A 22,606-nucleotide genomic window follows, 5' to 3' on the forward strand; every position below is an offset into this window, starting at 1 on the left:
AAAAAAGCCAGCAGGTTATTAGTTGACTGATTAAAGAAGGTAAATGTTGAAAGTTGTGTGTATGGCTCCATTTGTCTGAGGTTCATGCCTACTTGTGCATCAAGAAACTGAGCGTCTTCCACTCGCTGGACGTTAAAGGCTTTGAGGACCATGGCAGTGAGGAAGCTGAGGAGCTCTTGTTTTTCCAATGGGGAGAGGAGACTAGGGTCAGAAGTGACTGAAGAGGAGCCCCGGCTGTTCGTGGCTGCTGTGAAGAAAGTGAAATAGGCCCAGCCCGAAGTGAAATGGGCCCGAGCCCGAGTGAGGAGGCCCAAGTCTGAGTGAGGAGGCCTGAGCCTTCAATCATGACACTTGAGCTAGGCCAAGTAGTGAGAAGTAGGCACCAGGCACAGCTAAGCTGCACCCTGAGAGCATATTAGGAACCTGCTTCCTTCTGTCTCTTTGCCTCTTACCATCAACAAATACCACCAGGTTGGTCCTCTCAACGGAGGATATCTACAAGGGTGGAAGCCGTTCCTGAGAGAAGGAGTGACATTGTCTCATTTCTCTGCTCCTTTAGGAACTAAGAAGTCTTTGCCACAAGTTATCCACATGGGACTAACGCTACAAGTCCAATAGTTTACCACGTTTGCCGTAGGGCGCTGAAGAGCTAGGGCAGCTGGTTGGGCCATGACTGCTACAGTGGGCGATTGGTGGTGGCCTGTACAGCCGCTTTGCCAGACTGACGTTGCTGACAGTTTCGTTGTAGCCCACACTAATCCGGAAGCGAAAGCGATATCAGTGATGACTGTTGTCAGTGGCAAGTAGAACTTGAAAAGCTATGGGACGAAATTAATGAAATATGATTTTCAGTCTGTAATTAGTTTTGTCATTGATTTCTTAGGTTCCCTGTGTAGTCAAAGCTTTGGTGTTAAGCTTTTGCTTTTTTAGTACCCCTTGATTATTAATAAGATGGAAATTAGAATAATAGAGTTTCTCATGGACCAGATTATATAGTTTAAACCTTTTCACCATTTTCCTTTTTTCTTTTTTTTTAAAATTAACTGTTTATGTCTACATAACCTATTTATTAATACCAAATTAAATACTAATTTTCAGTATTTGCTTCTGTTCATAGTTTCTTGACCAAGTCTTCATTTTACATTCCAAACTGTGTGCTGCACCCAGAACAACGAGGGATTTTTAAACATTACAGCTCCCACAGTCAGACTTCCACTGCAGCTACCTACGTGCTTGTGTTGGCAGCCGTAGTCCTGACAGCTTGTTTCAGTCACTTTCCCTGACAAGATTTTGGGAAGCATTTGTTCAAGCACCTTCAAAAGAGACGGGTTTTGTTGCAGCTGGAAGAGTCCAACACGCTGGGTTTTGCTGCCCCCGCCCCCGCTGCCTGCCATGTAGCACAAATTGGTTGTGCTCCCTGGGGCTGCCCAGAAAGCCACCTTTTCTTTTTTAGATGTACTTTTGCTTATTTTTTAAAATAATATTTTAAATTGAAATAGAGTTACATCACACTTTTTCCCCTCCTTTCCCTCCCTCCAGCCCCTCCCAGGTTTCAGGGTTGACCACTGCATTGGATGACAGAACAGGGGGCTCGTCCCTGGGAGAGGCTAACTCTCCTTTTCTCGGTACCGCTAGTTTTCTTTAGTTCTTTGTCTAGGGGTGGGACCCCACAGAAATTTCCCCTTCCATATTAACATGGTCGATGATATTTACATGCTCTGGCCTTATTTGTGCAGCCATCTCTTAGGTAGACTTTTTCACGTCTCTTGGTATTCTATGGTGTTCTCTGAGCCATAGATGCAGGAATTGTGATGATGTGCATGTATCTGCTGGGGCTGGACCCCTCACGATCCATTGAGCTCTGCATTGTGTCCTGATGTGACTTTCTGGGCTGGTCTCCATTTGTTATAATGCAAGGCTCTGATGGAGGGAGATAGCTACACACATCCAGGAAAGCTAGTTTCGCATATGGAGGTTTATTTTTGTTTTAGTTATGTGTACATATGTATCTATGTGTGGGTCTGTGCATGAGTGCAGTCCCCATGGAGGGCAGAATGGGGCGTTCGGTCCCCTGAAACTAAGCTATAGACAGTTGTAAGCTGCCAGCGTGGGTGCTGGGAACCGAATCCCAAGTCATTTGTAGAACTAGTTAGGTGCTCTTAACCTCCGCCATCTCCTCAGCCCCCATTCACTTTTAATTTGTCTCATTCAGAATGGATAAACGAAGCTAACAGTTGGTGAAGGGGCCGCAAGAGTCCTGGTTGAAGGTTCTTGATGGGCACATTTTAAGCCATAGTTTTATCTTTGAGATTTAAATCTTGGATGACTTAATTTAAAAAAAAAAAGTCAAGTCGATGATGTGTTATTTGCTGATGGGTTTATTGGCCCAGCTTGCAGTATAGACTGTGTGCTCAGTACTGTGTTGCTTGACTGAAATCCCTCATAGCATCCATGATCAAGATAAACATACCATTGTTATGCTAAGTAAACATGATTCCTTTTAATTCGGCATGCTTTTTCCCCTCATTTAGCTATTAATTCATGCAACCAGTGTTGGGTTTCCCTCAGGCATCGTGGAGTATAGGACTAAGGAAGCTGTCACCTTTGCCATTAGGAAGCCCAAAAGTGCTAGGGAGAGAGTTGATTATGACGGAGTCGACATGCATGAGGTACCCAAATACATCTAGGATAAGAGCCCAATCCAGCTGTGGGCCACCAGCAGATAATGCATCCTGGAGAGGTTTTAGAGAAATCCTGAGGAATTGGCCTGGGAATAGGGATATGGAGTCTAGTAGGACAAAATTCAGCTCACGTAGCAAGGTAAGAAATTGCTTGGTCTGTGTGGAAAACTACAAAGCGTTTCCTACTGCTATATTTTATGACTGGGAGTGAGAGGGGTGTATATGAGGTTAGGTAGTGAATTGGGGGCAGGCTATGCATACTTGCATGGAGGTTTGCATGCTTGGTCAAGGAACAATAGACCAATTTAGAACATAGTCATCCAGTGTGTCAAGTTAGCACCCGACAGAGGATAAGCATTGGAGGGTTACTGAGTTTGGTTCCCGGTACCTATGTATGGTGACACTCAACTGCCTGTAACTCTAGCTCTAGGGAATCCAAACTCCTCTAAGACATCTGCACTTGTGTGCACAAACCAGTAATAGACACACGCATGTTCAATTGGGAAACCAGTAATAGACACATGCATATTCAATTGGGAAAAACACTGGGGGATTGCTCCAGAGGTTTCCCAGAGATGGTCAGACAGTGATGAGATGGGAGGTGGAATTGTAGTCAAGTTTTAGTTCATTCTGCGGGCTTTGATGGATTGGTGGATAAGGAAAAGAACAGTGCAAGGTGACCATTCCTCAGGGCATTAGCACAAGCATCTATGTGGGTATTAATGCAGTTAATCTTAAGTTACTTGGTCCACTGAGAGTGTGGGAAGTTCCAAGTGATCTAGGAAGAGCTGCAGAGCATCATTAGATAGCGCCCCTGCCTGTGAAGATCTGTTTTCTGTGAGTACTTGCCTACACGTCTGCATGTGTATCATGTGTATGCCTAGTGCTGGAGGAGGCCAGAAGCGGATGCTGGGTTCTTAGGAGCTGGACTTACAGATGGTTGTGATCTACCACGTGAGAGCTAGGAACGGAAGGCCGGTCTCTGTAAGAGCAGTAAGTGTACCTGGCCTGAGGGTACATTAGTATGGACCCAAGTGTGCTGAGCTGTGTGTGTGTGTGAAGTCAGGAACCATGTAGTTCCTAGGTATGCACCTCAGGTCGCCAGCAAGCAGTTTCACCAACGAACCATCTTGGCTGCCTTTAAAAATTCGTTACCAGGGGTTGGGGATTTAGCTCAGTGGTAGAGCGCTTGCAAGGCCCTGGGTTCGGTCCCCAGCTCCAAAAAAAAAAAAAAAAAAAAAAAAAAAAAAAAAAAAAAAGAAAAGAAAAGAAAAGAAAAGAAAAAAAAAATTCGTTACTAAATCCAAATCTCAGAAAGCCATACTGTTTAAGCACATGTCCTATAAATATAGCCAAGGGCAGATACTGTATAGCACCTAGGATTGGATATAAATAGCTCTCACATCTCCTTCCCTGTGCTTTGATTGTTGGAATTTTTAATCTATTCATGCATTTGGGGGCAAGCTTTTGGGTTTTGCTACTTTTTTTTTTAAGTTAAGGCAAAGAAATAAAGATTAAATCATTTTAAGAACAGTATATAACTGAGGTTGACTTTGTTGGAAGTAGATGATCTTTAAAAACTGACATATAAGGAAAAGATGTGATTTAGCAAAGTGCCTCTTTATAAAGCATAATAGTGAAAACTACCTGGCCCAGGACTTTTTTTTCCCTAGTCGTATACATGAATTAGGAGACTTGGTTTTGCCTAAGTCTTTGTCTATACTAATTAATCCTGAAATCTGGGAACTAGGTACATGGCTTTGCACTTATATTGCCCTAAGCGCTGAAGGGCTTTGCAAATTCTAGGGGCACTGTGGATGAAGCAAGGTAAGGTGTTTATTTAAAATCTAATTAGGAGGGGCAATGGGGAGATTGCTTAGTTGGTAAAGTGCTTGCCCCATTACCCAGGGAAAAAGGCAAAGTAAGAGGTTGGGGAGGACCAGGCAAAACTGCGTCTTCTGTACACAGGACTGATGTGTACACTGAATCTGTAGTTACTTGCATTAAATCAAGGCAGTCCACATCCTATCATGAAATGGGAAGGCGTTCATGAGCTCTCACCCCTAACCAAGAAGCCGTGGACAGTTGATGAATTCTGAGGGAGAGTCACTCAGTTTTCTTATGGACATGGCTCCTGATAGGCCCACCATGCCCCAGTGTGTAGCCCCATACTTAGACATATACGGTCATCACAAATTGGAATTCATGAAATTTAAGAAAAAAGGAAAAGAAAGGAAGACAGTTAGTTGGGAGTAGAGAGGTCAAGGTAGATCTGGGAATTGTCAAGGGGAAGAGTTGGTGTCTTGAATATAATCAAAATAAACGAGGGTTGGAGAGATGGTTCAGTAGTTAGCTGGCTGTTCTTCTAGAGGACCCTGGTTCAATTCCCAGCACCCACATGGCAGCTCACAGCTCACAGGGTGCAAAGACTTGCATACAGACAAAACATAAATACTCATAAAATAAATAAAAAAATAAAATTAAAAAGTTACCCGGGAATGATACTGGGAGTTGTCCCTCCTTCTTTTCCTCCCTTCCTCCCTCCTTCCCTTCCTCCCTTCCTCTTCCTCCTCCTCTTCTTCCTCCTCCTCCTCCTCCTCCTTCTCTCTCTCTCTCTCTCTCACACACACACACACACACACACACACACACACACACACTATACATAAGAATGAGTGTTTTAACTTTGGAACTTGGAGGACTTCAGATTGTACCAACCCCAGAGATCTATGAGTCAGGGAGAGGAGGGGTGCATGGGGGAAGGTACTGTATATGCAGGTGAATTGATTTTTCCTGTTCAGCGCTATATATGCCAGTGAATTGATTTTCTGTATTCATCCATTCTTTTTAAAGGTGGGAAGACAGAAACAATGGGATTCCCTTCCTTCTCTCAAGAAATCCTCTATTGTACCCCAGATGGATGTATTCTCTTTGGGCAACGACAGGGCACAGTTTGACATAGTTCAGCCCTGAGAAGGACAGCTTCTTTCTGAGGTCTTGTCAGGCCCTCTCCAGGGGAACACACAGCGAGTGTCTACCACTGTGATTCGCACCTGCCACCCCCACCCAGGGCTTCTCTTTGCAAAGGAATCCTCTGAAATTGTAGATTCCCATAGGCCTTCTGATAGTTTATGGTACAGATGCCATAGTATGGACAACCATACTGTGTCTGAAAGAGAGATCTTGGGTCCACTGTTATTTTTGTTAATGCGAGGTGCAGGATTCTGGTGCAGGTGAGAGGCTGTGGTGCAGTTTCCCAAGCTTTCCAGAGCTTCATCCCTAAGCCCTAGTGGATTCTAGAATGAAACCTTTCTGCGAGAGTTGGTCCTTCTTGGGGTAGCCTTTTAGTTTATAACTATGGCGCTCTCTCTCTCTCTCTCTCTCTCTCTCTCTCTCTCTCTCTGTGTGTGTGTGTGTGTGTGTGTGTGTCTGTCTGTCTGTCTGTCTGTCTGCCTGCCTGCCTGCCTGCCTGCCTGCCTGCCTGCCTGCCTGTCTGTCTATCCGCCCATCCCTTTCAATACTGGAAACTGAGACCGGAGTCTGACTCTTGCCAGACAGGCACTCTACAACTGAGCTATTCCTCTACGCCCCCCCCCCCCCCTTTACGTTTTATTTCCAGACAGGGTATCACTAACTTACCCAGGTGGGCCTTCACCTCACTGTCACTCAGACAAGCCTTGGACTTGTGCTCCTCTGGCCTCAGTCCCCTTAGTGGCTGGTCCTGTACCTCCAGGCCAGGCTAGGTAGTTAAGGGTTTTCCTCCTCACTGTTTAATTAACTGTGTCTCCTTATATCCTAGGGCGTTTGTGTTGACCTGTTGCTCACACCTGCTTCCTAGCCTCACTAAGTCCCGGTGATGTGGGGGCATCATTGTTTTTTCCTCTCCTTTGTCCATATGTGAGTACTAGGAGGAAGGGCTTGTGCCCCTGTTTATCAGGCTGAGATGTGAAGCGCTCCAGACTGTGGCAGCTCATACTGGTGTTGAAATGACTTGAGGATTAAGAGACTGCAGATGACAAGCCAGAGCTGAGCTTACGTAGATCATCTCTGTAATAACCCTTGACTAGCCTCAGCAGCTGTGTGCTTTGCCTTGTACGACGTTCCTACACGAGAATTGTGACTTCTCACTAAGTGCCCGAGCGCTTGCATCTGGCCAGGCCCTGGGCAGAGGTCTGTGTGCTCTTTGCAGGAATGACGCTAAGTCCTTGCATCAGCTAAGGATGGTGGCATTGTTACTCTCACAGATGTGATTCAGAATCTACAAAGAGGGGGCCCGAGAGATGGCGGAGCAGTTGCATTCGGTTCTTCTGAAGGACCTGCTGCATTCTGGTCACAGTGCCTGTGTTAGGTGGCTCAAACTGCCAGCTCATACAGCTCCAGGTCTGTCTGCCTTCGCCTGCCGTATGTGCGCACACACACACAGACACACACACACACACAGACACACACACACACAGACACACACACACAGACACACACACACACAGAGACACACACAAACAGACACACACACACAGACACACACACAGACACACAGACACAGACACACACATAGACACACACACAGACACAGACCACACACAGACATACACACACACAGACATACACATATAGACATACACAGACACACACACACACACACACAGACACATACAGACCCACAGACACACACATACACACACATGCACATAGTCATTTAAAAATAAAACCCCACCCAGTTTTTTGGTAGTATATATACACCTTTAATACCAGCACTTGGGAGGTAGAGGCAGGCAGATCTCTGAGATCGATGCTACCCCGGCCAGCAAGTTAGTTCCAGGATAGCTAGGGCTACACAGAAGAATTCTATCTTTAAAACAAGCAACCAACCAGAGAGGAGTTCACAAAGGGACCCTGCCCATCACGGGCAGCATCGGATGCAGCTCCTGCAGCTGAGCGCGGGGCGACCTCATTCCTGCCATGTGATCTTCAGGGTCAGATGCCTAACAGAAGTACAGTTTGTAGCTTGCTCAAGACGGGTTTTAGGGGAGCAGCTGAGGCCTGCAAGTCGAGGCAGATCCTGTTGCCTGTCTGATTGAGTGTGTGGTGGGAAGACAGATCAGCCTGTCTCGGTGTTGGCATTTCCTCAGCAGCCTCCCATTGTTACTTCACCTCACTCTTCCGTGTTTCAGGGGAGATGAGCGAGAGCCGAGCAAAGAGAGTTCGAATAAAAGAGGTCGACGGCTGGACCCTGAGGATGCTAATTGACTATGTTTACACGGCAGAAATTCAGGTCACAGAAGAAAACGTACAGGTACGGGCCCACACTCGACACCACTCAGCTCTCTGGTCCAGAACTGCATTCCCACACAGCATGCAGTCTGTGCCAGAGTCAGAGGATTCATTGTGGAAATTTTATTTCCGAGAGACACTGGGATGATTGCGTCCTCTTAATGGTGTTTCTGATTTCAGTGCCTTTTATATCTTCGCGGATCTGAGACACATCGTTTCTCTGAGTAATGCTCCTCCTTTTGTGACAGCACTGTCATTCTTTAGAATTCCTGCTTCATGCAGCCCACAGGTTTTCTTTATTCCTTTGAAGGGTAAAGTCTCCAAAGGATTTTTTGACTACCAACATTCTTTAATTCTTTATTACTTGGGAATCCTCTTTAAATAAGTCTGGACTTCAGTCAGAATTTGATGTGGCATCTTATTTTCTGTACAGAACAAATGCCTTACAGACGTTCATTAAATAAATGTTTAAATGTTTTAGGTGGCATAGAAGGATGTTGCAGGCAAACAGACAAAAAAAAAACCAAAAAAACAAAAAACAAAAACAAAAACAAAAAATGAAAGAAAGAAAAGTCTTCTTTTTTTTTCTTTTTTCTTTTTTTTTTTTTTTTTTTCGGAGCTGGGGACCGAACCCAGGGCCTTGCGCTTCCTAGGTAAGCGCTCTACCACTGAGCTAAATCCCCAGCCTCAAGAAAAGTCTTCTTAAACTGGCCTGTGCTGACTGAATGAGAATGGTCCCCGTGGGCTTCTGTAGGTGAATGCTTAGTGTCAAGTAGGTGGACCTGTCTGAAAAGATTACAAGGATTAGGTCTGGCCTTGTTAGAGGAAGTGTGACATTGGAGTTTCAGAAACCCAGGCCAGGCCCAGTGGCTTCTTTCAGCCTAAGGATCAGGATCTCAGCTACCTCTTCAGCCCTGTGTCTGCCTTTGCGCCGTCCCCATCACGGCGATAATGGACTAAACAGCTGAACCTGCGAGCCAGCCCCAGCTAAGTGCTTTCTTTTATAAGAGTTGGCAGGCTCATGGTGTCTCTTCACAGCAGTACAACAGTGACTAGGACAGGCCCTTCGCTGTGACCTCCCACCCCCACCCCTGCTCCCGCATCTCCATCTCCTTCCTGAGAAGGATAGCTGCTGATCTTTGATTGAGACAAGTCCCATTCATTGATTCAAGTAAATGAGCACACAGCATTGAAATTTCGAGTATGTTTTTTCTCTGTTTGTTCTGACACTTTGCTTTTTTTCCCCTCACTGAACAGAGTGGCTTGTTCTTTGTGTGGTGTCTCATATGGTAATGGGTCTGCATAATGGACCACTTTTATGAACTGCTGTAGTGAATGGGCATCTTAATCTTGGTGTGCAAGAATTCTACAGGCTGGACTCCTGAAAGGGGAATCGATTGAGCAAAGAATACATGCATCTTTTAATTCTGGGTGGAAATGCCCTGTCAACATTTAAATGTTGGAATTTATTTATAGTCCTTTCAGTAGGGGTACTGTGCTTTAAGGGCAACAAAGAGAACTTAGAGCCTTTTTATAAAGCATTTAATTTGTCTGTCAGTGTTTGTGTGATCCCTGGAGCTGGACTTGAGGTGCTTGGGAGGTACTCAACATGGGTGTCAAAAACCAAGCTTTGGTTTTCTGGAAGAATAAGCAAGCACTCTTAACTGCTGAGCCATCTCTCCAGCCCCTGGAGCCAAACTCTTAAGAAACAGCTTCTAAATTCTACTGTACAAAGAAGATATGAGTCTCATGGTTTATGCCTCTGAGCAGCTGAAATGTGCTACCTCATGTTCGAGTGCAGACTGAAGAGCTGCTGCTGTAGCATGTCGCATGCTATCTGCTTACTGGGAAATGGCAGCTGGAGGAAGCCAAGCCTCCTGGGGCCCTTTGACCCTCCTTTTTTACTCTGCTGGGACTTTCTGTTTATGAGGTAGAATGTTAGGAAAATCTACCATCCATTTTGGAGTTGTGACTAAGGGTGATTGGATCATATGCTAAGTGAACATCATTTATCTGTCTGTCTGCCTGCCTGCCTGTCTGTCTGCCTGTCTGTCTGTGGAGCACACGTGCCATAGAAAACGTGGAGATTAGAGAGCAACCTTGAACATCATTTCTTGCCATCCAGTTTGGTGTTCAACATTATGTGAGATTAGCTGGCCAGCAGATTTCTAGGGAGTCTCCTGTCTCTGCTGTAGGGACTCGGTGATTAAAAAAACCTGCTATTTTACCAGGCTTTATGTGTGTTCTGGGGATTTGAACTCAAGCATTTGTGCTTGCATAGCCACCACTTCACCCACAAAGCCATCTTCAAAAGCTCAGATCAATGTTCGTTTTAGTGTGAAGGAATTGTGTTGGCGTTATGTCAGGAAATGAGAGAAGGTCGCAACATGCCATCTCCTTCTAGACTTTTCTGTACACTTCAACTGTTGTTGGGCTGTGGAGGCATTGTTTCAATAAGAAAGTACCTTGTGTTGTTGGGCTTTTTTTTTTTTTTAATTTCTGAACCGCTTCACAAATTTGTGTGTCATCCTTGCGCAGGGCCATGCTAATCTTCTCTGTATCGTTCCAGTTTTAGTATAAGTGCTGCCGAAGCCAGCACGTGCTTTTCCTTTATTGATGTGCATGATGTCTACACCTACCTGCAAACAGATTATAGATTTCTTTGATACATAATGGCCATGTGGAGGGAAACCGCTAAAGATGTGCATGCCTGAGAGTCTAAATGAGAGCCCTGTACTTTGTTAGCCATTTTTACAGTGGGAACAGTGCCTGTTAGGAGTGAGAACACCGCTAAGGTTCCTTTTAATAACTGTCACATTCCAGTCTTAATACATCAGTCACGGACTTTGACAGGAGCCACTCGTCATGATGGCTTGCCCTTTGTGTGCGTTGCTACAGTACACTCTAAGGGTTGCATTGGGAGGCCTGGTTCCATTCGGTATGGCTTTTCTTTAGAGGGGAAGGGATATCTCTTTAGCTTAGGGCTATCCTGGTTTATAAAATCCTTACAGCCCACTGAAAAGGCTGTGCTTTGGAAAGACATTTGGAAATAAAACTCATGAAGGCAAGCCTCCCTTTTTGTAACAAGTATTTTTCAGTGAACTCTGGGATAAGGCTTTAGAGATGAATGTGTGTCAAACTTCTCTTCATTGTGTTTTGATTATTTTTATGTGTTTGTACTTTATTTAACATTTCTTGTCCAGTCCAGTGTGTTCTAAGGAAAGGGGCTGTGCAGTGGAGGTGTCTGGTGGCCTCAGGATGGTTACACTAAGGTTAAGTGGTTACCTGGTGAGACTGTTTTTCTAGTGAGGAAAATTCTAGTGTCTCTGGAAATGTGTTTCACTGAAGACTCTCAGTGCTTTACTGCTGGCCAGCTGTCTTCCAGTCAGCTGGTGACAGAACAAGACTTTACCCCGTTTCTCCTGACTTGAGTTCCCTTCCCCACTGTCTCCTTATTGCACACACTTAAGGCACTGCGATAGCTGTTTGAGGTGAAGGTTGTTAACTGAGTCAGAAGGAGGAATGAGTAATTTGAAGATTTCACTCCAAAGAAGGAAGAATCTCTTCTGTATTATATAAGCAACAGGGCTATTTTAAGTTTCCTTGATTTTGATCACCCTCCTTGGTATTACTGGGCTTTTTGTTTTCTTTTGTTTTGTTGTTGTTGTTAAATATTTTAAAACTTTAAAACTTTAGTTTGGCTGTTTTGGTTCATATATGTCTAAGTTGTAGAATAATTTGAACTAAATGAATTTACAGTTTGGATTTTTAAAGAGAGATAAAAGGGAAACAATATTTCACCTTACTTCACTTTCTGCCTTCCTTCTAACTGGCTGAAAAGTGCTGCCACATGTCTGGATTTTCAGACTCCTTCTTTAGAAAACTTTATAAATATTATATATATAGGGAATAGAGAAAACAAATCTTCAGCCTACTGTTAAGCAGCTTTTAAACATCTGTGATCCACAGACACGTCAGAGCCTCTAAGCTTCTCCTAAGGGCAGGTACAGAAGAACATGCATGAACTTTTGTGTACTTTCAGAAGACCCATGGAGGCTTCGCTCCTTCCTCACGGCTTTAAGAACTCTGAGCAAGCCGAGCACTGTGGCGCATGGCTGCAGTTCTAGTGCACTGGTTCTCAGCCCTCCTAGTGCTGGGGTCCTTTGATGCAGTTCCTGATGTGGTGGGGACCCCCAGCCATAAGACTGTTTGGTTAACACTCCATGACTTTAGTTTTGTTACTGTTGTGAATTGTAGTGTAGATATCTGATAAGCAGCCCTCAGGTTGAGACCTTCAGGAGGGAGGCTGAATGGGAGGATCGTGAGTTCAAGGCTTCCGAGGGTGAGAGGACCCAGCCGGTGTCAGTGTGGACAGTGATCCGAGAAGATGTCAACTTGAATCAGATGTCAAGGAGTCTAATGCATATTTAAACACAGTACAACATGGGGAAAAGAGTCCAGGCAACAATCGTTCCTCTTCCACAACAGTGTACAAAGAAGCTTAAGGTGTGACTGCTTAGAAACGTCTTTACAAAGGGCATGTGACCGTGCAGGTGGGCTCTATAGCTAAAAGGCGTAGACTCCGATGTGGTCTCTGACCAGGATATCATAGAGGTCAGCAGGCCATAAAATACGTGATATCTCCCCTAAGGATGAGTTTAACTGGGAGCTAAAGATAATGATCTAGGAAGTGTTGGGGTTCAGGAGTCGACCACAAACCACATAAACACAGATGTCAGTCAGACAGGAACGTGAACGTGTCAGTGAACGTGTACCCTAAGATCAGGGCTGAATCTCAGGATTTGGGGCCTGAGGTTATGGCCCCAAACATTTCTTGGGGCTGGCTTATAAGAGAAAAAAACCACAATGAGCTCATGTGCAGGTGCAGGAAGTGCTGCCCGGTGGTCAGCTCTGACTCAGCCTATTTTGGCTTAGCTAGACGAAACAGCTCTAGCTGACCTTTACTCTGATTGGTCCTGAGTGGAGCTTTTTGGTTGTCGAATTTCTTATGCTTAACAAACCTCATAACATGCAGAACATAACAGGGTGTGTAGTCAGCACGACCCTGCTCTGAGCCATGTTACTTTTCTCTGTCAGTGTCTGGCAGGCATATTACAGCAACAACATGAAATAGCTGGCGGGCATGGAACAAAATGGCTACAGCTGTGCTGGGGGGAGGCCTCAGCAGGGAGGAAGAGTCTAGGATAGCATTCTGGGGAATTTAGGTCTGCCTCCACAGATACCAAAAAGGTCACCAGGTCCTAAATAATATCCACTCCCAGCCTTCTGGGTGGGAAAGCAGGTATTTCATCTCCTCTGCTGAGGACCCTTCCCTCCCACACACACTCCCCACCCTGGAGTGTTTAACATTGCTGGTTGGTTTCCCTAGTGATCTGTGGGCATAAGGGACCTTTGTGTCTCCAATGGGGGTGGGGGCATAGTAAGACCCTGTCTGAAAAAAATAGAAAAAAATAAGTATATGATTGTGTGTGTATTATTAGTGCAGAAGTTTTAATCACGGATCTCTTCAACCATGTACTGCGCATTGCATATGTGTTGCTTACCTCAGTTGATGGTTTTAGTGTTATGTAAGACATGTATTAATCTATTTTGCAATTGGAAAAAATAGACTCAGAAAGCTTAAATAATGTGTTCAACACCACCCTGCATATAAAGAGATTTTATTTTATTTTTTTTTGTGTGTGTGTATGTGTGTATACTTTTGTCTGTGTGTCTATGTGTACACTCATACAGACCAGAGGCAGGCACTGAATGTCTTTGTATGTCACTCTCTACCTTATTCTTTTGAGATGTAGTTTCTCCCTGAACCTGGGACTTGCGTGGTTTGTTTAGTCTGGGGTCCAGCAATCCACTTACCCCTCTCAGAGCTGGCGTTATAGGAATACATGGTGCAGTCCTGGCTTCCTACATGAGTCTTGGGATCCAAACTCCAGTCCTCATGCTTGCACACCCAGGATTCCTAGCTGCTAAGAGAGTCCCTCATTGAACCTGGAGCTGACTGATCTGAATTTGAGTTGCCAACCAGCCCCAGAGGTCATTCTGGTATTGCTTCTCTAGTGCTGGAATTATACATGGATTGCACCATACCCCCACATCTAGATGGCTCACCCTTTCTGTCTGTCTGTCTGTCCATCTGTCTGTCTTCTTTTCTTCCTTCCCCCATCCCTCCGTCCTTTTTTCTTTTCCCACAGATGATAGGGGTCAATCCATCCTCATGTTTGTACAGCAAACGTGTTACCTGTTGAGTCATTTCCCAGTCCCTATAAGAGTAATTTTAGAAGTTGAAAATAATATTGACTAGGGATATATAGTTCCATTGTAGAACACATGCCTAGAATGTGCAAGACCCTGGATTAGATCTGGGTATCATCAAAGAAACTATCTTTATAATAGAAAAGAAAATTTTCCATATTCCCAAGTTACTAGAGACGGTATTAACATTCTTTGGAGACTAAGACAGTTCACGTTCTCTCGCCATTTCTCCCTTTGTTAAATGTGCAGTTTTGCTCCATACATTCTGACTTTTCAGCTTCAGGGTATGTTTGGCTAAAAGTAGGTGTTTCCCACCTAATGTAAGTGTGAAAATCAAAAGTAAAAATGAAGTGTGGAAAACAAAGGCTGATAATAAATAGTGCTGGTGTAAACAAGTGCTCGTTCACGGTGATGCTGCAAGCACTGTCTGCAGGCTCTGTTTGGATTAGAACGCTCTCACGGTGGAGGGGGAAGAGCTGTCTGACAGCTTCAAATGGATGACTCTTAAGCAGTTCATGAAACTTACATGTTGCACCAGCAGGAATTGTCTGGGATGAGAATATCTCATTTCTTCAAGAAGTGGAGCAGAATTGAAAATGAGCAGTCTTCATGAGAGCTGTAAAACCAGTTCTTGGTGCTAAACACATTAATGTTCCGCAGGATTGTGGTGACGCAGGAAGTTCCCCATGATGTACCTATTTCACCGGTATAGACTAGACTGTATTTGAAGTGCTACAAATGTGTTTTCCCCGGGGGAGGGCAGGGCAGCAGAAGGACTCACTTTCTTCCAGGTCTGTTGGCAGTTGAAACATGGGAGGGGATGGAGAAGTAGCTCAGGGAAGAGCACTGTTGTCCCGTTCCCAGCGACTTTGTGGCAGCTCTCGGCTTATGACTGTCTATATAACTCCAGTTCCAGGGCGTCTGATGATCTCTTTCGGTCTCTGTGGGCACCAGGTAGGCCTATGGTACACATATACACGTGCCAGCAAACCTGCAAAATAAAAATAAATCTTTAAAAACATTTAAAAAAATTTTTAAGTAAGTTGCTTAACTCAGTAAAAGGCCATTAAAGTCAAGGAATCATTAAAACACAGACAGATCAGATATTTTATTTTAACCAAAGTGAGTACATACAAGATTGTACATCAGTCTTGTTTTTAAACTAAATGTGATCACTGGATTAGAGACCTCTATGTTTCTCTGTATGACCACAGCATAAACAGCATCAACTGTAATTTTCCAGCTTAAATATTTTACTTTTTTCTAAATTGGATATTTTCTTTATTTACATTTCAAATGTTATTCCCTTTCCCGGTTTCCCCTCCAGAACCCCCCTATCCAATCCCCCTCCTCCTTTAATTATTTTCCTTACTCTTGACAATTCCCCTCATGTATACAGTGAGATATGATCATATCCGCTGTCATTCCCCGCCGTTAACTCCTCTCCGATCCCCCTCGGTGCAGTCCCCTCTTGACTTCATGGCTTTTGTGTTCGCTGTGAGAACTGGGGCACTTACAAAGCTGGCTCAGTGCAGTCTCTGAGTTATTCAGTTCTTGTCGCTCTGGTGTCTGACTTGATTCTTTTCTTCATCCTCACACATTGATCTAGTCACTCTGAGTCAATCAAGATTGTTTTTATAGAAACTGTGCTTTTTATGTTCACATGTCTCTTGATTATATGTATATATTTAAATTTTGTTATTTCAATTGTCGTAAACAGAGGAGCAAACCCAGTATGTATGAGCTGGCAAAATGCAGCCTAGCTGGAGGAACAGAAGACTCTAGCCATGTAAGGGGTGCCCTTTACTGAGGGCCCGGGAAGTCTTGGTTAATTGGTGAACAGATAATTTGAAGTTTGGTTAGGATGCTTTTATTTTGTAAGTTTCTTATATGCATAGCACTGAAATAAAATTCTAATTAGATGGATGTTGGTTTTTAATAATGAACTGTTTTTTGGAGACTGAATCATATTGTGTAGCCTTTGCTGTCCTTAAGCTCAGAGACCTACCTGAGTCTCCCTTCTGAGTGCTAGAATTAGTGAAAACTTCACCATGCCCAATGATTAAAAATGGACATTTGAGATACCAGTGTTAAAGGCTGGAGAGGTGGCTCAGGTTAGGAGCACTGACTGTTCCTTCAGAAGACTGGGTTCTGTTCCTGACTCCCACATGGTGGCTAAAACCATCTGTGCCTCCAGTCCTAAGGGATCTGACACTTTCTTCTGGCCTCCACAGGCACTGCCCACACGTGGCTCACAGGCATATGTGCAGACCAAACACCCATACAAATATGGGTTTTTTTATTTTTAATCTTAAAATTTTTAAACGAAATGTCATTTCAGCAGACATTGATGGATTACGCTAAGCACCCAGTCCTGGAGCTATGGGAAATGAATGAAGAACAAAACATGGCAGTGTACACCTTTGGATGGGATTTAACTGTCCTGTGGCCAGTTCCCTTAACTTCTCTGGGCCTTATTTTGGGGGATGATGCTAGTCTTCCCACTGTAAGAGCTTGTGAAACCTGTTAGATGACTTGTTTCTGTAGATAGGTGACTGGTAAAAAGCTGGTTGAGGTTAGCTGAGACATATATGATTTGGCGGGAGGAGAGGGGTAGGAACACTGACTTATGGGACTTCTTTTTAAACTTATGACAACATGTAGCCTAAAGCTAAAATATGGAGCAACTGGCAAATTTGGACTTGAACGACATATTACAGGGGCATGGTATTAAGGGTCTTGTAATGATGATAGTAGAAAAAGTAGTGGTGGTGGTGGTGGTGATGGTGTTGTTGGTGGTAGTGGTAGAGGTGGTGGTGGTGGTGGTGGTGGTAGAGTTGGTGAGGGTGGTGGTGGTGGTGGTAGAGTTGGTGATGGTGATGGTGGTGGTGGTGGTGGTGGTAGAGTTGGTGATGGTGATGGTGGTGGTAGTGATGGTGGTGATTGAAATGGCTGTGGGGAGGATTGTGTTGGAGGAGGGGGTAGTATTAGTGGTGGTGATAGAGGAGGTGATACCACTAATGGTGTTGCCTGAGGAGTTGGTGCAGGTGCTGGTGATGGTATAGGGGAAAGGTGTGGTTGTGGTGTAGAGGTGGTGATATTAGTGAGGTTGATGGAAGAGGGGATACACAATAACAGTGATGGTAGAGGTGTTGGTGATGATGGAGGTGGTGTTTGTGATGGTGGTGGTAGTGGTGGTGGAGGGGGGGGTGGTGATGATGGGGGAGGTGATATTGATAATGGTGTTAGTAAAGGAGGTGGTGTTGATGATGGTGATGGTGGAGAAAACTGTTGGTAGTGATAGAGAAGATTGATGATGGTGATGATGGTGGTGGTGGTGGTGGTGGAGATGGTGATGCTGTTGCTGGTGGTGCTCTTGGTAGTAATGGTAGAAATGGAAGTGGTGATTGAGGAGGTGAACATGGAGGTAGGAAGGTGGAGGTGGTGGTGATGGTAGAAATGATGGAGGATGTGGAAATGGGAGAGGTGATAGTGTGGATGTGGTGGTATGATTATACCTCTCAGGAAGATGGTAGTTTCTGGTCCATGATGGGGTACTGTAGTGAGACTATGGCTTCAATCCTCTAGTGTCTGTATTCTAGTTCATCTGTAAAGAGATTGGTTAAGGGATACGTGCTTTCCATGAAAAGTCAAGTATGTTTGGGACTGTGGAATGCCTATTTCTATAGGGGCGTGGAGATCAGCCTAAGATCTGGGACCTAGCATGTGAGGCTTTGGCGTAGTAAGCATAGTGTGCTTAGGGGAGCACACTCTTGTATAGGACAGCTGAGCTCATGGCAGACCACACTGTATACACTGATTTGGGATTTTAGTTAACTTGGTGATCTAGAGCAGGACTTGTTTCTGGCTAAATAGGGATTCAGTTCACTGGAAGACACGAAGGTTTTAGGATTTGAATGAGGACGGGTGGGTTATCAGTTGGGTTAGGGTTGGGAACTACCACTGTTTCCTGCACACGGCTCACGCCTTGTCTTTCTGAAGTCTGAGCTGTGACCTTGCACATTTGTTTTTTCCACTGCCAGTATTGATTTGATGAATCCCAGTGCCTTAGTTAGGGTTTTGCTGCTGTGAACAGACACCATAACCAAGGCAACTCTTGTAAAAGATAACATTTAATTGGGGCTGGCTTGCAGGTACAGAGGTTCAGTCCATTATCATCAAGGTGGGAACATGGCAGCATCCAGGCAGGTGTGGTGCAGGAGGAGCTGAGTTCTGCATCGTCATCTGAAGGCTGCTAGAAGAAGACTGACTTCCAGGGAGCTACGTGAGGGTCTTAAAGTCCACAGCCACAGTCACACGCCTCCTCCAACAAGGCCACACCTCCACATAGTGCCACTTCCTGGGCCAAGCATAGTCAAACCATGACACCCAGTTTTCAGTTGATCATTTGTTAATTGTTTTTGGAGTATTTGTAATGTGCTAAGCAGTTTTCTCTCCGTGGACAACTCAGTGTCAGACAGGGAGACAAGGTCCCAGTCTGGGAAGCCTTTATGTGGTTGTGGAGGAGGGGAGGGGCAAGGCGAACAAAAGCCCTCAGATGACTCAGGTTGTTTGACGTTATTACCGAGCTCTGAGGAGGGCTGGCTTGAACCGAAAGCAGAATCAGGAGAAGAAAGGAGTTACGCAGAGGTAAGGGCAGTGACTCTCTCCAACAGAAGGAACTTCAGGTACAGTGACACACAATGGGAGGAAACTTGGTAGGTTTAAGGCTCAAAAAGTAAAAGGTGATTCATTTTTTTGGTTTGCTTTATTTGTTTGTTTTATGTTTTTTTGGGAGAGTCTCTTTACATAGCTGTTGGCTGTCTCAGAACTCACTGTGTAAACCAGGCTGGCCTCTGCCGGTGAGTGTTGAGATTAAAAGCGTGTGCCACCATGTGTGAGTGCCACCATGCGCCGACATGAGGATATTATTGCTTGAGGAGAACATATTATAGAGAGAATGGAGAAAGATGATACTGGAAAGGTAATAGATCCAGATGAAGCAACTCTACTTTAGAGAGGAGGGAGGATTTACTTCATTCGTAAGATGCTAGACATTACTGCCTTCTTCCAGTTGGAAGATGGATTGTAGACGTCATTGTGAAAGTTGGGAGGTAATTTATTTTTATGTTTTAAAATGTACTTATTTTTATTTATGTATTTAAGTGTGTGTGTGCATGTATGTCTGTGCACTACATGCATGCCTGGTGCCCAAGGAGGTCAGGAGAGAGTGTCTGATCCACTGAATAGGGGTTAGATATGGACAATGCTTGGAGGTAGGGCCAGTGATACTGGTTCTTGCCTCAAGAGTGATAAAGGTTTACCAAGAATAGCATGAGCAGTAGAGCAGACCGTCAGACGGTGAAGTCATGGGATGGGGGTATATTTTGGGGTTGGAGATTGGAGATTGGTAGTTCTTTTTTGTTAATACTCACTTTGACTGCTGAAGTGGTGTTGAGTGTGGTTGATCAGGGTGTGATTCTGTGCTGGGAAAGAAACATATTTCACAGATTGAGCCTTGAGGGGCTACGTAAGACACTGCACAGAGAATGGAAGAACAGTAAGAATGAAAGGTAGCCAGCAGCCACCTGGAGGATTGTACAGTTTGCATGAGCAGATGAGTAGCCAGGTATATAGAGGGAAGCTAAGTGCATGCCAGCTCTAGTGAAGTGAGTCCTCTGAGGAGGGACACAGGGTGTTTGTTACGGGCCAGAAATGAACACAGAGGGTGAATCGACGTTGACTGGGGTAGCCTGCTGAGCATTATTACTGGGTGGTTTGGCTTGCACAGGCTCAGTGTATGCTGATCGTCTGCTGTCTTGTCTGATTAGTGCTTACTGTACTCCGAATGTTCAGGGAGTGGGGTGGGGGTGGTGAATGACCGGGTCATACTAGTCGATAATGACCCTGAAAAGCTCTTTGGATGTGATGTTAAGAATGAGAACTTGATTGGAGTGGGTTGGGGAGCTTTTGAAGATCACAGACTGCTCATCTAAAGCATTTTGCTCTGAAATCCAAGAGAAATGTGCCTGTTGAGGGGGATGAGAAGGGTAATGGAGGGATTGTTTCTCAATGTCAGTGCTGTAGAACAAGTTTCTACGACAGTCAGAACGACCCATAGAGAAGCAGAGGGTGGTGACAGCAGGAGAGAGAGAAGGGCGTCATTGGGAAGGTTTGACAAAGCTATTAAAAGGTTAAGATCTGGAAGAAAGTACATGGATTTTCCTGGGATGGGACAGGGAGAGCTATTCCACCGTTGAGCCAGAGGGAATGCAGACATGCTTATAGGTTTAAGTAGGTTAACATCTTGGATAGTGGTTAGATCCAAGGCTGGATGTCCTGTCAGCCTGCCCTGTTTACGAACGTGGGGCTGGTGGGAAGTTACCAGCCTAGATGAAGATGTGAACGTGATAGAGACTAGCAATGCTAAGTCTTCATCTTGGGAAGGACAAAGGTGAATTGCATACAAAGCACAGTAAGTAGAAATACCATGCCGAGAGCTCACTGGAGATTTCAGTCACAACAATCAGTTAGAACGGCGGTGTGATTTTTCTTTAGTCCCACTCAGCCATTTCCAGGTTGAGATGGTGCATATAGCTATTGCCAAAAATGCTGCAGAGGAAACTACCAGCAGATTGACAGGTTTGGGTCGCCCAGGCTGAGCTGAGTGACTGGATGTGTCCGTGTTTCTGTCTTTCTTCCATGTTAATGCAGTCTGGAAGGAGATAGATAACTGAGAGAAAATTGAGAGAAGTGGGGGAGGACTTGGTTATGTGATCTCCAGTTGCTGCAGCCTGCTTTAGAAATGTTGATTGTGTTTTCACTCTCTCTGGATCTGTGTTCTTTCAAACCCCGTCAGAAGCTGTGTTGTAGAGGAGAATCGTGATTTAGGTTTTAAGAAAACCCATTGGTAGATGAGTAGCAGTTTATGTCATCGAATCCCACAAAGAGAGTGGGAGGATGTGAGGTTCAAGGAAACTGGGCTTCGGAGGAAGGAAATACCAATGGGGATGAAACTGTTATGAAACACTGCTGTCTTTTAGATGTGGATGGTGACCAAGTAGTGGGATAATTTCAGTAAGTCGTCATAAGAAACTTAAAAGTTCTATTCTCTAAAGATTATCTCAAGTCTATGAAGTAGATCGAGAAAGTTTCCATGTTTTGTGAGACTCTTGAGTTGTAAATTGTGAAAGTCTTACGTGGAGTGTGGGTTTACCTGCGGTATGGGAGGAAAAGTTTAATAAACGGTAAGCCCACGACTACATTTTTACTTACTAAATGTTTATAAACACATTGTTCTTTAAGTTTATTTTGTTTCCTTTTTTATCCAAGTCTGCATTATTGCTTATTGTGTGTGTGTGTATATGCATGCGTGTGCGTGCCACGGTGCACATGTGCTCAGAGGACAGGTTTTGAGAGTCTGTTCCCGCTTTTCACATGTGGGGCCCAGGTATTTAATCACTAGGCTTGGTAGCAATACCTTCAGGTCTCTCTCCAGCCCCTCCGGACTCCATTCTTCTGGGTGCATTTCTAACCCAGAGGTGCTCAGTAAGATGCTGCTTGACCATCAGGGCAGTACAAGTTCTCAATAGTGATCCAGGGAGGACATTTTCTTTCAGTGAGCAGACATTCAGGTGACCTGCTTGAGATGGGTAGCACCGAAGAAGACATCAGAGCGATGGCTGGACTTGAGTCCTCAGTCTCTTTCTTGGCTTTGTAGGCTAGAAACTGTTTCATTAGCTCCTTTGGGGCCCACTGGACCCTTGGAAAGGAGATCAGTGTAGTCAGAATTAGAAGATTAATACATAAGCTTTAGTAAACTTATTTTCAGTAGGCTTAGGAAGTGTCACATATGTTCATATTATGTAATGTGCACAATTGTTATGTAATGTGCACAATTGTAGTTAGTTTTGTAGTGGGATTTGTAATGAGAGCATCAGGTGGGGAGCATGGTCCCTGGGGAGGACAGAGAGGTGGACAGAGCCCTATTGAACTGTCCACCTATTCATGTGCTTCACACAGTATATGTACTGAGTGTTCACTATGAAACCCACTGCCTCAACCTTTCCCAGGCTGAATGTGGAAGACCTTAACAAACAATTGTTCTTCACATAACCCGCTTACTTGTTTACCGAGTTGGTAGTTATGCTTTTCCTCTCTGGGCATTTGTGGATGTAGATTGCTAACTCTACCAGCTACGGTGGGTCACTTAAGTTAGGGATTCTCAACCAGGGGGCCCTGGAATTTTGATTTCTTCTGATATTCCTTATGGAGATTTAATAATGGGGAGATTTAAACTTTTAAAAATACCATATACTAATTATGGGCTGGCCTCCCCTCATCACTTACACTGACAATCGAACCCTTGACCTTGGGAGCAT

At 44.6% G+C, this 22,606-nt stretch overlaps 1 protein-coding gene and 1 non-coding gene across 4 annotated transcripts in view; one reads left to right on the forward strand and one right to left on the reverse strand.

The window, feature by feature from the left end:
- Positions 1–22,606, forward strand: part of Klhl2 (kelch-like family member 2) — a 112,612-nt gene that overhangs the window by 32,502 nt on the left and 57,504 nt on the right. For 2 of the 3 annotated variants that reach the window (XM_039095083.2, NM_001419565.1), the window contains exon 4: positions 7,853–7,974. The exons of the other annotated variant lie outside the window; for it this stretch is intronic. In XM_039095083.2, the coding sequence (XP_038951011.1) occupies positions 7,853–7,974 (122 nt within the window). The remainder of the gene's footprint in view (positions 1–7,852; positions 7,975–22,606) is intronic. 3 annotated transcript variants of the gene reach the window in all.
- Positions 10,446–10,551, reverse strand: LOC120097650 (U6 spliceosomal RNA). The gene has a single exon (XR_005495197.1). It is a non-coding gene; the product is annotated as a U6 spliceosomal RNA (small nuclear RNA).

This window comes from Rattus norvegicus, chromosome 16 (genome assembly GCF_036323735.1).
Source record: "Rattus norvegicus strain BN/NHsdMcwi chromosome 16, GRCr8, whole genome shotgun sequence".
Taxonomy (NCBI): domain Eukaryota; kingdom Metazoa; phylum Chordata; class Mammalia; order Rodentia; family Muridae; genus Rattus; species Rattus norvegicus.